At 36.9% G+C, this 16,859-nt stretch overlaps 2 protein-coding genes across 5 annotated transcripts; one reads left to right on the top strand and one right to left on the bottom strand.

Annotated features, from left to right (window-relative positions):
• Positions 1 to 1,878: 1,878 nt before the first annotated feature.
• LOC132064670 (serine/arginine-rich splicing factor SC35-like) lies at positions 1,879 to 7,888 on the top strand. 4 transcript variants are annotated; one of them, XR_009416602.1, is made up of 10 exons: positions 1,879 to 2,167; positions 2,305 to 2,383; positions 2,828 to 2,907; positions 4,186 to 4,252; positions 4,687 to 4,758; positions 5,623 to 5,826; positions 5,909 to 6,089; positions 6,179 to 6,302; positions 6,582 to 6,834; positions 6,988 to 7,888. XR_009416602.1 is itself a non-coding variant. In XM_059457740.1 (8 exons), the coding sequence occupies exons 1-8, from the start codon at positions 1,894 to 1,896 to the stop codon at positions 6,182 to 6,184; spliced, it is 963 nt and encodes a 320-aa protein (XP_059313723.1). In that variant the 5' UTR covers positions 1,879 to 1,893; the 3' UTR covers positions 6,185 to 6,486. The 4 variants fall into 4 exon arrangements, 2 of the variants coding, with proteins under 2 accessions (XP_059313723.1, XP_059313722.1); XR_009416601.1 differs by having other exon boundaries at positions 6,582 to 7,888; XM_059457740.1 differs by lacking the exons at positions 6,582 to 6,834; positions 6,988 to 7,888 and having other exon boundaries at positions 6,179 to 6,486.
• Positions 7,889 to 10,993: 3,105 nt separating this feature from the next.
• Positions 10,994 to 16,638, bottom strand: LOC132064669 (uncharacterized). Its single transcript, XM_059457738.1, has 3 exons — positions 16,407 to 16,638; positions 12,037 to 12,193; positions 10,994 to 11,255 (listed from the first exon to the last, which is right to left on the bottom strand). Exons 1-3 carry the CDS (start codon positions 16,602 to 16,604, stop codon positions 11,122 to 11,124), a joined length of 489 nt encoding a protein of 162 aa, XP_059313721.1. The 5' UTR covers positions 16,605 to 16,638; the 3' UTR covers positions 10,994 to 11,121.
• Positions 16,639 to 16,859: the final 221 nt, after the last annotated feature.

Below are 16,859 nucleotides of genomic sequence, written 5' to 3'. Positions count from 1 at the left end.
GGATATGTATTTGGGCCATTTCGGGAGAATGATCATTGATGTAAACTTTATATGATGTTTAATTATATAAATGATATTGTTTATAGAGTTATTTGTTTATTATTGACAAAATCGTAAAATATTCAAATCAAAGTGGGAATTTTGGAGTAGATCTAATTTGCTCGCCATTGATATTGGGAATTTTGGAGCGTATCGATTGTCGCGATTTCGGAGCAAATCTAATTTCACCGGGGGTGATGAGTTGAAGAAGATGAAGAATCAGGTTAGTAGAGTGTAACTACATCTCAAATACAAATTCTGCATCTCCTCCAACTCATCACCGCCAGTGAAAAAGTTGCCGATGAAGCGACAATTCGACGCGGGAGAAACTAGCTGTACAAACTCTACCGGAGACAATTACTTGATGAAGAAGATGAAGATGAAGCAGGTTATAGAGTCGTCGGAGGAAGGAGAAGAGGCGGAAGGAGAGGCCGGTGTTGGAGAGAGAGTTGTGCGTGGAAATGAAATAACTAATGGTAATTTTTTTGTCCTTCTATATGAATACATAGTAATTAGCTATGATAGATAATTAAATAAATAGTATAGCTATGATATGTAATTAGAGGTGGCAATTTGAGCCCATATTTAGAAAATTAGCCCATTTTACCCACATGTTAATGAGTTGGGTCACTCATATGTCGTGCGGGTAAATACGGTTTAAAAGCCTTCTCTTTAACCCATAAAAATATGGGCAAATATGGGTAACGTAAGTATCCATATATAAGAACACACACTGTAATCCAATAACAACTCATTTCAAAATGAGAAATTTCTTTCTTACCTCCCACCCCAACCCTTACCCCACCACCCACCCCGCCATGCCCCCACCCCCACACATTTTTCTTTTATTTCATGTACTTTATTTTTCTTTTATAAAAAGCTTATAAAAAAGGAAAAAAAAATTTCTTACCTCCCACTCCGATCCCTACCCCCACCATACCCCCCCCCCCCCCAAAAAAAAAATTCAATTTCATATATTTACCTTTATAAAATTTTATAAAAAATGAAAAAAATTTCTTGCCCCCACCCCACCCCTCTCCGAACCCCCTCCCAAAAAAAAAAAAAAAAAATCATTTCAAATATTTTACTTTTATAAAAGTTTTATAAAAAATGGAAAAATAAATTTTTACCCCCACCCCACCCCACCTCTCTCCGAACCCCAAAAAAATCAATTTCAAATATTTTACTTTTATACAAGTTTTATAAAAAATGGAAAAAAAAAAAAAAATTCTTACCCCCGCCCCACCCCATCCACGCCCCCGCCCAAAATTTCAATTTTCATATATATTACTTTTTTATAAAAAATTTATAAATAATGGAAAAGAATTTCTGGTCCCCCATCCCAACCCCCCGCCAAAAAAATAATCAATTTCATATATTTTACTTTTATAAAAAAATTATAAAAAATGAAAAAAAAATCTTACCCCCTCCACGACCCCCACCCCCACCCCTCACCCTTGAAATTTATATGAAAAAATTAATTTAACTTGACAAAAGAAAAAAATTATAAACATACACTTGAAATAATATTACACTTGTATAATATGGATTAACCCATAACCAACCTAGCCATTTATCACCCAATCCATATTTACCCACATAAAATATGGGCGGTTTGAAATCCAACCCATTTTTATTCAAATCATTTTCAATCAAATCAAATCCAACCAAACACACTCATTTGCCACCCCCATATGTAATTAATTTAAAGTATAATTATTTATAGGAAGATACGCTTAACCGTGCAAATTTTCCATGTATGTGTAAGCACAAATCAAGTTCGGTGTAAAACGTAAATACAACTACTTATGTAATTATCAGTGTGGAAAATAGTGGGGGCAGGTTTGATCATATATGCGAGAACTAGTGTGGTCCATTAGTCAGAAGAGGAAAGTAGAAGGGCAGTTTGGTCCATATTTATCTGTCGCTACCGCCTTGGCCTTCAAGAAGGTTCTTGGAACGTCCAAAGCGTATTTCTTTATTAGTATCTCCCAACGCAAACAGGGCGACAAAACCCTAGAAATCGAGCGTAGCAGAGAAGGCCGAGAAAAAATGTCGCACTTCGGAAGAACTGGCCCACCGGACATCAGTGATACTTACTCTCTCCTCGTCCTCAACATCACTTTCCGTATGCCTTGTGATTTCTCTCTATTTACTTTTTTCCCCCTTGAGATTTCTCTCTATTTGCTTTTTTTCCCTCTTGAGATTTCCCTGTATATTTTTTGTTTCCAGTTTCGATTGTTGTGATTATATTTTATGTAACAGGTACGACTGCAGATGATCTGTTTCCTCTTTTCGACAAGTACGGAAAGGTTGTCGATATCTTCATTCCCCGTGACAGAAGGTTCTCTCTTAAACCTTTCTTTACCTGTTTTTTTCCCTAGCAAAACACTGATTCGGTCGTGGAGACCTAATTCGATCTTCATAGATTAGTTGTAATGTTTTATAAAACTGTAAGTGGATTTGAAATCATTTGTTTGTGTAAACTTATAAAGAAGAGGGAAAGACAAGCATGCACTAAGTTATTTTTCTTAGTCTTTCTTCTACGGAGACATGAAATAATGGATGAGCTTGAATCTCAAAATGTTATTTTGCTGTCTATTAATATTAATCTGCCAAAGAATTTTATACTTTATGTTGTGACACATCTTTTCAGTAAATGAATTGATACACATAAGAATTACTTATTTTATTTCACAAGTTCTGCACGACTCATTACACGTGCATGTCTGAATGCTTTCTAAACTTTCCTTGTCACTGATCTATATTTATGTTGGTCTTGTAACAGGACTGGTGAATCACGTGGGTTTGCGTTTGTTCGCTACAAGTACGCAGACGAAGCACAGAAGGCTGTCGATAGGCTGGATGGTAATTCACATTTTTTCTTTAGGCATCTTTTAGTCGCCTTAGCTAGTTGGGTCATATAACTGAGCAAAAGAGAAAGCCTAGGTCAAAATGGTCTTAATGGCTATAGTTTAGGGTATGGCTAGCAGACTGTGTCAGTTGGGATGTTGTTGATGGTGGGTGGAAGAATGTCATGAGGGTGAGAAGATAGAAAATTGTCAAACATGATGCCATTTTGGCCAAATGAAAAGGTAACTGCTATAATATCCTACAAAGAGTGAAAAACTACAAGCACCACTATATTTTATATCCTAATGGCTAGTTATCCCGGCTTCATGTGATGTGCAACGTTACGTGTCAGTTACTTAGGTTTTTCACCTGAATGTGAAGGTGGTGGCCTCTATGAACTGAGAAAGTTTAATCTCTTAAACTTGAAACTACCTAGGTTTTTCCTTTTAATAGCAGATTACACGATTCACTTAGTTCTGCATTTTGAGATTGTGTCCGTCGCTCTGCCCATGACATAGACTGGTTTTGAGTTGCACTTTAAACGATCTAGTCCTCGGTAAATGTGGCATCGCTTGAAAGAAAATCCAGCCTTTTAAATTGTAGATCTAATGTTATTTCAGATGAAATCTCAAATCACTTGTCTGAATGCTGGATGGGAGGAGATATTCCATATTTTACCTTCTTTTACTGCCTCTGTTTGCTTGCCAACCCTGGTTTGGAAGGATTGCCGATTTATTGGAGCTATGGCGATCAATCACACATCGACCTCTCAGCAAATAAACTGATAAAACTGCTTGTTTCCAATAACAGTGGCTAATTAGTTGGTGGATGCACGTCTAGGGGTGTAGTTAGACAGGGACGGCTTAATGAGATTGATAGAGATTGAAGTTGTTAATAGATAGGGTTTACTTTGGCTATTTTCTACTTTTTGCATTTGAAAAGTAAGAATAATTATTTATTAGGTGGCACCTTAGAATGTCTGAGATTTCAACTATGTTGTTATTATTTGTTAAAAACTACACGTTGTTGCTTAAGTGAGGAAACAATGTGAAGGCTTCTTTGGTGAAGCCGTGCTAACTTTAGAGGAGTTAGCGCTTCAAACAATGGTGCACAAAGTGATTCCAAAGAGAGTCGGTTGCTCCGGTAAATCTCAACACTAGCTGCATACTATTCTTGGCAACTGAAATCTCTTTTCAACCTTATTTTGTATGTTTGATCGCATATTTTCTTTTGTTGAATAGGTTTAGAGATACATATGTCAACAAGATTGTGACTGTATGAATTTCTTGGCAGGAAGAGTGGTTGATGGACGGGAAATGGCTGTTCAATTTGCCAAATATGGGCCAAATGCAGAACGAATGTGAGTAACTGGGTCATTTTGCTAGTACATTAAACATGTGCTTCAATTAAATCTTCTACTGTGCATATTCTAGGAGCCTTGAATGAATCGCATGTTTTTGTCTCCTCTCTTTTTTATTACTCAAGGACTTCTCTCTTACTATGGAGGGGAGCCTTGGAGAAACGGTAAAGCTGTCTCCGTCTGACCTATAGGTCATAGGTTCAAGCCGTGGAAGCAGCCGCTAATGCTTGGATTAGGTAGGCTGTCTACATCACACCCCTGGGGTGCGGCACTTCACTGGACCCTGCTAATGCGGGATGCTTTGTGCACCGGGCTGCCCCTTTTTAAAGGACTGTCTCTCTTAATATCTGATAATTCAATTTGTTTTACCCCTTGACTGTCTTGTTTATAGACTCTCCTCATAGCTTCTGATCTTATGCTATGTTTGTTCTCAGTCACCAAGGGAGGATCATTGAGAAGGTTTCTGCAGTCAAAGGAAGCTCAAGGAGTAGAAGCCCTCGTAGAAGGTCACCATTTCCAACTGTACCTACCATGCTGTTCTTTAAACCTACCGTATGTTTGTATAGATGTTTGCCATGTTTCTGGATTTTCACCTCATGCTATTGTTTGCCTGGTGACCGTCTTTTCAAATTATTTTGGACCTCGCCCTTTGCTGCTTGCCTGTTTTGACTAATTCAGTTGTCGTGCCACAGTTGGCGTGCCAGGCTTTTAGGATAATTAAAAAATGTAAGGTCAAAGTGCGTGTCTAAGAGTTCAGATGTTTCTGGAGTAGCAGATGCCTAAAAGTGTATGGACCATTTGGAAGTATCAAACTCAAGATATTGAAGGCAAACAGAGTTTAAGAAGGCAGTTCACTCAGCTTTATCTTTTTTTTTTTTCCTTTCCCCACTTCCTTTTTTTACATTCTTAAACATATTCTTAGAGTTCATCAGTTGTATGAATAGAATAGACTTCATTCATAAGAGCTATTAGGTTATACTGTTGTTGCTGCGTATATGATGTTCATAAATACCATATTCTTAGATTACAGAGGAAACACTTTGATGTTAACAAAACACATTTTTTTTTTTTTTTTGGTGAAAGGGAAAAAAAAATATTTCTGTGCTCGTCTAGTGCCTGACCCGCTTATATGGTGAAGCCAGAAGTGTGTTGAATTTAATCTTGTATAGTGAAACTGAGCGTATGAGCTCAAAATACAAGTTGCTGCGTTGTTCACGTGGAACTGTACTAGGGAAAGCCTGTTTATAGGTTACATCCAGATTGGTTCTTGGTTGCGGAAATATTCTTCGGTCCAACAACTTTGTTCATTTAGTTTACATCTGATGATTGATCTTGGGTTGATAAATTTGCCGGTTTTCACCTATTAACAGATACCGCGATGACTATCACAGAGAGAGAGAATACAGGAGGAGTAGGAGCAGAAGCGTTGATCGCAATGAGCGTGATAGGTCTAGGCGGAGAGAGCGGGATTATCGCTATCGAAGTAGGAGCCGCAGCTTAAGTCCAGACTATGATCGATCCCGTGGTAGGGGACGTGACAAGAAACACCATAGGCGGAGTCCATCATATGACAGGTTTTCACTTGATCTATTATATACGACTTGTATTATCTTGTCTTTGCATTATGTCAGGCAGTTATTGTGAAATTTATTGCAGTGCTTCCCCAGCTCGGCGTAGCCCCAGTCCTCTCAGGAAAGAGTCTCCTCGTAAGAGCTTATCACCGAAAAAAGGAAGTCCCGAGAGGCTCAATCCCAGTGAGCGCTCTCCAACTCCTCGAAGCCGTTCCCCTCCAGATCGAGCAATGGATTCACGAAGCCCTTCTCCTCGTGTTGATGAGGTGATACCCCGAGCTTTAATCTGACCGATCTCATTTTTCTTATTAAATCTATTTGCTGGGTCATTTATGCTCTTTTTTCAACTTTTCAGGAGTAATTTTCTGGTGGCATAATATGAGAACGGGCAGATGAAGTGCATCAACTTTAGCTGTCTTCTGAATGTGTTAGAACACAAACTGTGATGCAATTTCTATCTGATATTAGCTGACATTTTGGTAGGACTGGTCTCCTGGTGTTTAATGTTTCTGTAGTCTACATAGTGCATGCTTTTGCTACTTAAGTATTCAATGTTATGGTACTAGATTGGGAACTTAAATCTTGAGTGATGATACTGAAACTATATTGGTGGTATCCTCTTAGAACACTTTTTGCTGTATCCATACAACTGTTGCTTCTCTATATTCCTTCCTACTGCCGTACTTCCCAGTATTAGACAATGTTTGCTTCCTATGTATGTTCTAACTTTGTAACCAAACTCATGCTGGGTTTTATAGTTATGATCGAGAGAAGGTTGGTGAGGTTGATGTCAGACGATGATGATGGTGATGTGGCTGTCAACCCTCATAGTAGCTTATAGTTAGTTCGTGAGATTTGATGAGGATGATCGGTAGATGTGTTGATTGTCAGTGCTGATGGGCTGTTGATATGCAGCTCGTGATGCTGTTTTTAGTTAATGATTTTGCAATGCATGAACAGCAGATGCTGGCTGGCGATTTTCTGTGTGCACCTGTGTATAAAATACATTGGGTAAGCCTTTTTCTCCGGTCAAGAGCTCATAAGTCGTATCATGTTTTCATCCATAAGAAAGAGCGTATAAAAAATAAGCTTTATCCAAGGATTAACTTTCCAAAGTATTGAACTTGTGTTTCTAGCTTTTACCTTTTTTTGTCTTTTGTGAAGTTTGGTGCTTATAAATTGTCTCTGAAACGGGATGGGGTGCAACTGGGTATGTTAAGGATTTGGACAGAGGATGAATCTGCCTCTGTGCCTGATGCTGCTAGGGAGGTGTCCTATTATCAAAGCTGATGCTAGTTGTCTGGTGTGCTGGCCCCTGAATAGGGTGAATATCTCATGTTGTCTATTTTTGCACTTTGCATAGCAGTCGAGAAATGTCGTACCTTTTCCACCTAGATGATCATGTCTGGTCGTGATGCTTCTGTAGACATTTTCTTGCTCGTGGGTCGTGATTGTAGCTGAATGAAGGCTGGTTAATTGTCCATTCCACATCCTTAGTGCACCTGATGTTCCAGAACCTCTTCACTTGATCTGACGTTATCCTTTATGTAGCTGGTGATTTTTTTTTGGTGGTGATTCAGCTCTCAGCACATGTTTTTCCGCGTTGCGTTCTGTTTTATGTTGTTTATTCCCTATGGCTCGACCGGGTCAAGGTTAATATAAATTCTTTTAAACCTTGCAAACCAATGAGTAGTTGTTGGTTGAGTCCCTCACTATCCTTTGGTCTGATAGGCGGATTTAGTGTGGGTCTCTGGAATAGTTAATAATGAGGTTGGTAGTTTCATCTCCGTGGAAAGGGGGGGGGGGGTTGGGGGTGTGTGTATTGCAGTTGATATCAAGGTGTCTTGTGCATCTCACTGTTGTTTGTGGTATTAAGCATATAGCCATAATGTCTCGGCGTTGCTTGAGGTGAGAGCTGTGTTGATTCTTTTACAATTTGTTTGTAGTGTTGTAAGATGTGGGTCATAGGAGTGGATTTTGTCTTTTGTAGATTCTATGCAGCATCTGTTTTGCTGTTGCCACTTGGGGATGGTGGTTAATGTTCACTATTGTGCAATATAATAAATTATTAAATTATGTTCTACAATTTTAGGTTGATTTGACTTATAATATTTTTGAAGTAGTTTGTGTAACATTTCGGAACGTGCATATTGGAAAAAAGGTAGTAGTTCCCGGAGAAACCAGTTCCACCATGAGAGAAACTTCAACAAGTTCATTTGCTTTGATCCGCCTTCCGACTTGTTTTCTAACTTCCAATACTTGAAATTAACCAACAATATTGTTATATTTTTGTAATTTCTCGTTCATCTTTACACCAATCAAATCCTGGTCCGGTTGTATTGTTGCATTGGGCCTAGCTGATTAAGTTTCGTGAAATTTAGCTTGGACGATCAGCTTTTGGATTGCGAGCGACTGTCTGAAATGTAATTGGGGAACAGCTGCATTTCAACACAAAGAAAATTTGAACAAATTCACGTTACCTAAAACATGGAAAATGGAGAAGTCCGTTACAGTCCACCCGTCTGTGAAGGAGACGGATGAAGCTGCATACTTTTCTTCTAGAATTTAAACTACTTAAAACTTTCAGCACATTGTATTGGCGTTCATATGAAGACGTTTTTAACTGTAAGGCAGAATCTTTTCATGGTAGTTTTGGTCAAATATCGTTTTCCGTGAAAGGAGGGCTAAACATTAATTAGTTTGAAAGAGTGGTTAAATGTTAATTGTTCGCTATAAAACGTATAGTGCACGAACTAGATCTAATAGTTTTAGATTCGAAGTTTTTCTTTATTGCGATATTTTCTAATTCTTGTAAGGGCATCTCCAACCTTGTGTAACCATTTTTTGCATCAAAATGGTGTAAATTAATTCTAACTCATTGCACTATGTCAACAAATTTAACAGCCACAACCACAATAATCCTCTGCCCCATATGCTTAATATTTTAATGATATCGGTGGATCTGGAAACGATCTATCAGAGTATTAAATTATTGTTATAATTTTCTAAATTATTATGTTATTTAATGTATTTTCAATTTTAATGTATTGAACATTAATATGTTATTGAACATTGTGTTATAATTTTAATGTATTATTTTATTGAACATTGTGTTTTAATTTAAATGTATTTTTAATTCTAAATTATTATGTTATTGAACATTGTGTTATTTATTAACACCATATTATATTTTATATTTGCAATGGTTATATTTCTTTACAATTATAACTTATAATAAAATTAACTTACAATTTACATAAAAATAATATATACGAAAATTAATTTATAAAAAATACACTCCAAAATTAAGATGTAAAATTAATATTATAAAGATATTGCATAAAAAATATTTAGGTATATTAGGGACCTAAATGAAAAAATTAAAATCTATATACGTTAAATTAAAAGTGTTATATAATAAAAAAAAATAAAAAAAAATTGATGAATAGTAATGATGTGGATGAATAGTGTTGCACCAAATTTGGTGTAACACTATTCACACATCATAATGGTTTAAGAAATGGTGTAAGGTTGGAGCTCCAAAACACCATTTTTTTACACCAAAATAGCATTTGGTGCAAAAAATGGTGTAAGGTTGGAGATTGGCTAATAAATAAAGGAGAGATACAGAATTTATCGAAGTGGGTGCGTAGCATAGGCATCCTAGAAGACTTACGGCAGAAGTCTGGGTTTGTAATTTCACTCTTATGATAATTTAGAATTCCAGCATGCATAAACTTTAGTTGGCGGGAGTTATGTTAGCAAGAAAAGGCAGTTATGATACGAACTAATTGTGTCTAGAGCTCTTTTGGTGCCAAAGTTTTATCGAAGGATATACTCAAGTGACCTTGAATAGCTTAAGGGCGAACTTTGACTTATCTTCAAGAACTAACCTTGCTCTAACTGCAAGATTTAATATTCTTGTACCCGACAACTGAAGATTTATTTCAAGAGTAATAGTATATATTATTGCAGAGAAACTTTTAATGCGATTGCGCATATAATGCATATGCGGCTCCTTGAATTTGTTCCTTTTTTACATTTTGGCACTTCAATTAAGTGTTGTTCCTATCGAACTCCTAAACTTGGCATCAAATGTGTGTATGAAACACAATCCGACTTACATAGCATAATGGTGAGTTTCATTTTTTTAGCCTTGCGCGTGAATGTTAACCGCATCCTGGAAAGTTCAACTAATTAAGACACCCCGTTTTAATTATACATCAGATAGGAAGAAGTGTGTTATTGCATTATACGTGAAGAAACGCCACTTAAACCAAAAACTGAAAACTAGAACTGAAAAATAAGAACCAAAATTGAAAAATAAAAACCCAAAACTGGAAACTAAACCTGAAAAATAAGAAACCAAACTGAAAACTAAAAAATCAAAACTTAATATCTGATGTGTATAATTAAAATGGTCTGGGTGTTTTAATTGGTTGACTTTTCCGTAGGATGCGATTGACATTCATGCGCAAGGCTAAAAAAAATTGAAACTCGCCATATATGTTATGTAAGTCGGATTGGGTTTGATAAACGCACTTGAGACCAAATTCAGGGGTTCAATAGGAACAACACTTAGTGGAGGTGTCAAAATGGAAAAAAAAGGACAAGTTTAGTGCCACAATGGATTTAATGTTTTTGATGATTGAATACTCTTCATCACGCTTTAATACCACAATGGACAAATTAGAATGCCATTACCAACTGTGGTTATCGAATATCTCAAAATTTGATAGGTCACAGGGTTTCTAATTTATGCAACTCAATATCTTCATGAAGGCGGACAGATGACTCAGCTTATGATTTCCATAATCCACAAGATAACGATTTGGTAGAGGAGAGAAGAAACAATTGAAGCTAAGACTTGAATACGATTGGTTTTTTTCCTATAAGCTATATAATTATAAGACGCCATTTATACTTAAGATCGATATCGAAGCCATAAATACTTGTTGGATCATATATCTTCGACTTTATAACTAACTAAGGAATAACAGTCCTAAGATAGCCCTAATGACAGGATTGAATCTTCAAGCACGATCTTCATTTCACTTTCCTACAAGCTAGAGAGATTCAGTTTAACGATTTGTACTAGATGTCCTCACACATTGTATTGTTACTGCTATTATACCATTGAAGAAAAAAAAGCAGAACATTAAAACTTGGATGCAGAAATTTCTCAAATATTAATCTACTTCGTACCCGGTACAGCATTAGAAACCAAAATCTTGTTTAATATACAACGAATTGGTACAAAATGACATGGTAATTACAATCATTGTTGATCCCTCTTACTCATTCATCGCTAGAAAGAGAGCCTTTGCCTCCAAGTGTCTGAATTATGGCCTCCAGAAGTTTGATTTCCTTATCTCGCTTAGATATCTCTTCTTGTTTTGCACGCAGCTCTTCCATGTGCAGTTCAAATACTCCTGCAACCGCAGAGGAACATGTAAGCGCAAATCCATTTTGTGAGGACATGGCTGGACAAGACTCAATTCTCTATTACCAGATGACTGATTGTGTATTATCATGTTCACTGTTGCTTTACAACCAAAGGAAACCAATTTGGTTAGGACGGCAAAATGACAGATAAAACTTTTTATTTTTTGATAAGGAAAATGACAGATAAAACTCACTTGGCTAATCTAGATAACTTAAAATTCCATTGTGCTCGCCAAAAGAAGTCTACGTTACCATCGGCACCCTTTAAAACCCATCCTCTATGCCCTAGCTGAACAAACTGCAGCAACAACCCCCCCAAACCACCACCACCAAAGAAAAATAAAGAGAGAGACAGAGAGAGCAAGTCAGCTATAGAGCTATAGTGAGTTTGATATGAAAAAGGGATGTCGACAGTAGCACGAATACAACATTGAGCGAAATTCTTTTTGGTCCTTAAGTGTGAATCTTTTAATTTTTAAGGATGAAAAAACAAAAAAAGAGAACAAAAGAGTATCAGAGACTAAGAGGCCCATGGTTATGCAATATAATTGGTACTTGAGTTCCTCTCAACGTGGTAGGGTGAGGTTATAATAACCGCTTATACAAGCATCATATTCACTGTAGCACAAGTCCATAATTGATTTATGACAACAACATACCCAGTGTAATCCCACAAGTGAGGAAGTCCGTAATTGATTTGAACGACATAATTCACATAGCTCTAATTAAGTATAGCTGAAGTTCAAAAATTTAGTCAGAAGTACATACTTGTGGTATTCTCAAGCTCTCTTGTAACCTCTTGTGCACGTAGTTCAGCAGCCTTTTGAGCTGCCTCAGCCTGTCTTTTCTCAGTCCGTGCATGAGCAGCAGCAGAAATAGCATTATCTAATTCTCGCTCTAAAGTCTGAACTCTTTGTTCAAGAACCTGTAGCCATAGAATAGTCATTACTTTCATAAATAGTGGGAGCAAGTACACAACAACAATTACGCCTTGTCCCAAACAAGTTGAGGCCAGTTATATTTTTTTTTTAAATTGGTAACATTGGTATTAATAGCACTAGGGCAGTGCTGAAGCCATATTTACAGAGGAAAAGTCCCCGCAGCCAACAAAAATCCTAAACAACAGTTACAATTGCCCTATAAAATCTATTAAGGAAACCTCCTCCTCTAAGTAGCATTCTTTACACCAAAAGTGAAACAAAAGAGACACTTCCTCTTAATATCCTGCACATGATTACCCCCATCATCAAAAACCCTAGAGTTTCCCTCTTTCCAAATTGTCCACCAAATACAAGCAGGAACCAATCTCCACCATTTCTTCTGTCTAACTGACTCCCAAACTGTTCCAGCTCTTAAGCAGATCAACAGTGTTTGCAGGCACACACCATTTGATCCCCACAATATTGAGAAAGAGCTGCCACAGCTGAATAGTGAAAGAACAATGAAGAAACAGATGGCTATTTGTTTCTGTGTAAGATTCACAAAACAAACATCTGGAGCATACCTCGAAGGCTCGAACCCCCTTCTACTCAACCTTTCTCGAGTCAAAACTGCCTGCCTAGCCACCAGCCAGGTGAAACATAGAACCTTTGTAGGAGCATTAGTCTTCCAGATTCTTACTGATCATGTTTGTGAATTTAAACTCATCTCAAGCTAATATTATATGAAGTTAAAACAATTGCGAGAAGTTCCTGTATTTTCTACTGGCATATAAATCTTTGGTGGGCTAAAAGACTCCTAGAAAGCATATGACCTCAAGTGAGCGTATTGATAAGGCTATAGCCTGTTTTCAACTAATTGGTATCACCTATATAAATTCTTTTCTCCCATTGGGCTCTAGCTTTTGCTAAGTTTACATGGATTCCAAGAGATTGTAAATCCTTCGAGACAACTTTCTTTCATGTGATTTTAGGTCTACATTGTCCCATTTAACACCTTCACTCACCATGGTTTCACACCTATGAACCGATGCATCTGGAGGTAGACATAGGATATGATCAAACAATCTAAAGCGACCTTCTCTCATTTTATCCTTGATGTGTGTTACTTGCACTTCATGGTGAATGTGGTCACTTTTAGTCTTATCTGATCTTATATTACTGCACATTCATTTTAGCACCCACATCTTTGTTCGGCACTCATCCTGTGAGTGTGTTAAGACTTTACTGGCCCAACATTAGCTCCCATATAACACTGTCGGGTCTTGTCATTGTTCTATAGACTAGGCATCCTTCTATCACATAACATTCTGGTAACACTTCTACATTTCAGCCGTTCAATTTTGATTCTATATGCAATATCTTCATCTATCCTACCACTCTCCTAAAACGACGAGTCTAGACTTGCAAGAATATATGTGATAAAAATGAATCTTGGGTAGATAACTAACATTCTTGACTTCCAAGTATGCTGAACAACACCATTTCTTGATTATCCATAAATAAACTATATCAATCAAGACGGTAGTAACTTGCAAAAGATGAGGATAAAAGAATTACGACTCAAAGCAGAAGGGGGAAAGTCATCAACTAAATGTTATTGCTTAAGCTCTATGCATTACACCCAATTTACTCCAATGACAAGACAAAAGAACTCTTCCACCCTGTGCAATTATCAGCAACGCCTGAGCTTCTACAACGTCCAAAAAGCTGGCTGGCCTGAATCCTCACTGAATCCCTTTCCTCAACCTATAATATTAGTTCTTTTTTTGCTGTAATTTTCACTGAAGTGTTCCATCCAAAGCTCGCTAATGCGCTTGCTTTTATATCTAATAGATGCGGCCTGTTGACCTCTCCTTCTTTTCTTCACCCACTATAACGGTTTCTGGGTTTTCCTATTCAACTTCATTGCATCTCTCTTTTAGTTTCCGGAGATAGCATCAACATCAAAGCTGGAAACTAACACTTGTAGGGTTAATGAATTAGACAAAGGTAATTTAACTCAACAAGCTTTTTTTCATATGTAACTAGGTTACAGTCCGTCTCGTTTATCGTTGTTCTTGCATGAAATTGTTGCTTCCTCTTAGTTTGTTCATTGACGCTGAAATTAAATCTACAGTTATAGATGTTATCCATCTAGTCAAATTCAACTCGAGGGCCCAAGTTATCCAAACTTTTCTGCTTCCTCTTGTGTCCACATTTAGGCTTATATTAAAGCCACAGTTGCCATTGTCACTTTATCACACTAGGATGTGTTGTTGACGCCATCTGGAACTAGTGGAGATAAAAGGATTTTGAAGTGCCCTCAAGTCTTAAACCAAGGATTGTCGGATCATTTTCCTTTTAGCCCTGGAGTCTTTAAAACATGTTTGCTCACAGTTCCCGAAATGTCTAGACTTAAAACACAGTACTCAGTGGGACTTCTGATGTGGTAGCTAATGCACTTCTGAAGAGAATGCAACTTGCATGATAATAAGATTTGACTAGTGAAGGAGAGTTTAAAATCAAGATCTAAAAGTTTCTAAAGAGTATCTTCTTCCTGAGCTTTCTCCAAACTTTTAGTTAGTGATCTGATTTAGTGTTCAAGTTGCTCTATGTTTTTTGTGTGCGGCTTAGCTCAATATAAGAGTTCTCTGTTTCTGTACTGTTGATAACAGCTCACAAGTGGAAAATTGGAACAGCAGCCAATTCAGCTAGCAAAAGAGTTGGTCTACAGCGGATTTAGAAAGCGGCTCAGCTTGATTCCAAGCTAAAAATCTTATGCTGATCTTTTACTCTCAAACTTATTAAGATGACACTTCACTTCCAAGCAACATACACCACATTATAATATCATTAGGGAATCAGAGAAACAACTCAAAAACTTTAAAAAATAAAACGTACAAGAAGATTCCTCATATAACATCTTAAGCTACATGAAATAAGGAACTTTCCTAGTTAACCTAGACTTGTATGATGAACCTAGACACATGTAAAATTTAAATTAGAGCAGTTTCAAATGACGAACTCGATAAAATTTGCTAAAAACATCCGTTTCTCCTTTCCGTCTGTCCTTCTCTGCTTATCCTACCTGCTACTTTTCTGCACTTCATAAACACAATAAACATTTTTCAGCTAAGCGCTTATTCTCTCTACTCTTCTGTTGCATCATTCTCCTATTTTTTATTTTTTTTTGTTCTTCTTCTCCATCTCTATACTTAAGTCTGCTACTACAGAAGTTTTCTCTGCAGTGTCTTCTCCAAATTAACATCATCTAAATTTGTTCTTTAAAAATTAGAATACAAGGCCTGCTGCATCAGACTCTCTGTCTAATTTAACACTTCTGTCTAATTACACCAGTAACAGATTAAACTAGTGTTATGCGCGCACATTGGTTTTCAGTTTCATTCACCAATAACAAATTAAACTAATGTTATGTGCGTACATTGATTTTCAGTTTCATTCACCAATAACAGATTGCCTTTTCCAACTGAGCAAGCTTTAGTCCAACTAGAAGCAAATTGACAGTAAGTATCGCATCCAGAAAACAAAAATCAACAAATCACACAAACTATCTCAGTCCAAAACTCAGCTACTCAGATATAAGCAACTCATCAAAATTAAGTTATGTACGCGCATTGATTTTTCAGTTTCATTCACCAATAACAGATTGCCTTTTCCAACTGAGCAAGCTTTAGTCCAACTAGAAGCAAATTGACAGTAAGTATCGCATCCAGAAAATAAAAATCAACAAATCACACAAACTATCTCAGTCCAAAACTCAGCTACTCAGATACAAGCAACTCATCAAAATTAAGTTATGTGCGCGTATTGATTTTTCAGTTTCATTCATCATTAACAGATTGCCTTTTCCAACTAATCGAACTTTAGTCCGACTAGAAGCAAATTGACAGTATTGCGTCCAGACAACAAAATGAACAAACTACACAAAACAAACTGAATAATTCACCACTCAGCTACTCCACGCATTGATTTTCAGTTTGATTCACCAATAATAGATCGTTCTTTTCCTACTGATCAAACTTTAGTCCGACTAGAATGACATTAGAAAACAAAAGTCAACAAATTACACAAATATAAACTGAATCATCACTAGCAACTCAGATATAAACAACTCATCAGAATAAACAAATTACAGAAAAGAAACTGAACAATTCACCATATAAGCTACTCAAACTGGTGAAAATGAAGTTAGTTAACCTTAATAGTGCGGGCTTGTTCGGAGGTGAGAGAGGCTTTAGCAAAAGTGTCATCGTCGACGAAGACAGCTTTGTTGACAAGTAGCTTTTGAAGTGATTGGAGATTGGCAGTCATCTCTGATATATTTCCGATCGCAGCGCTCCATCTCTCTTTCCCCTTTTCGTCCATTTCTTCTCTCTCTTGATCGATCCGGGGCATGATCCTCCTAGAGTATAATCACACTTGACCCGCTAGTTGGAGAAAGTTACTATTTGGTCACTTGAATTTAATTTTGACTCTAATTTTGTAGACAATAAGGTGTGTTTGGTACGGAGAAATTAATATTTTTTCAGGAAAATAAGTGAGTTTCTTATTTATTTTATTATATTCGATAGGTAAGTAAAATGTATTATTCTAAAAAAATTATATATAATCTAGATAAATATTATGGGAGTTTGAATTGTGGTGGTGGGA

Source organism: Lycium ferocissimum, chromosome 7 (genome assembly GCF_029784015.1).
Source record: "Lycium ferocissimum isolate CSIRO_LF1 chromosome 7, AGI_CSIRO_Lferr_CH_V1, whole genome shotgun sequence".
Taxonomy (NCBI): Eukaryota; Viridiplantae; Streptophyta; class Magnoliopsida; order Solanales; family Solanaceae; genus Lycium; species Lycium ferocissimum.
This window is presented reverse-complemented; position numbering and strand designations above follow the sequence as displayed.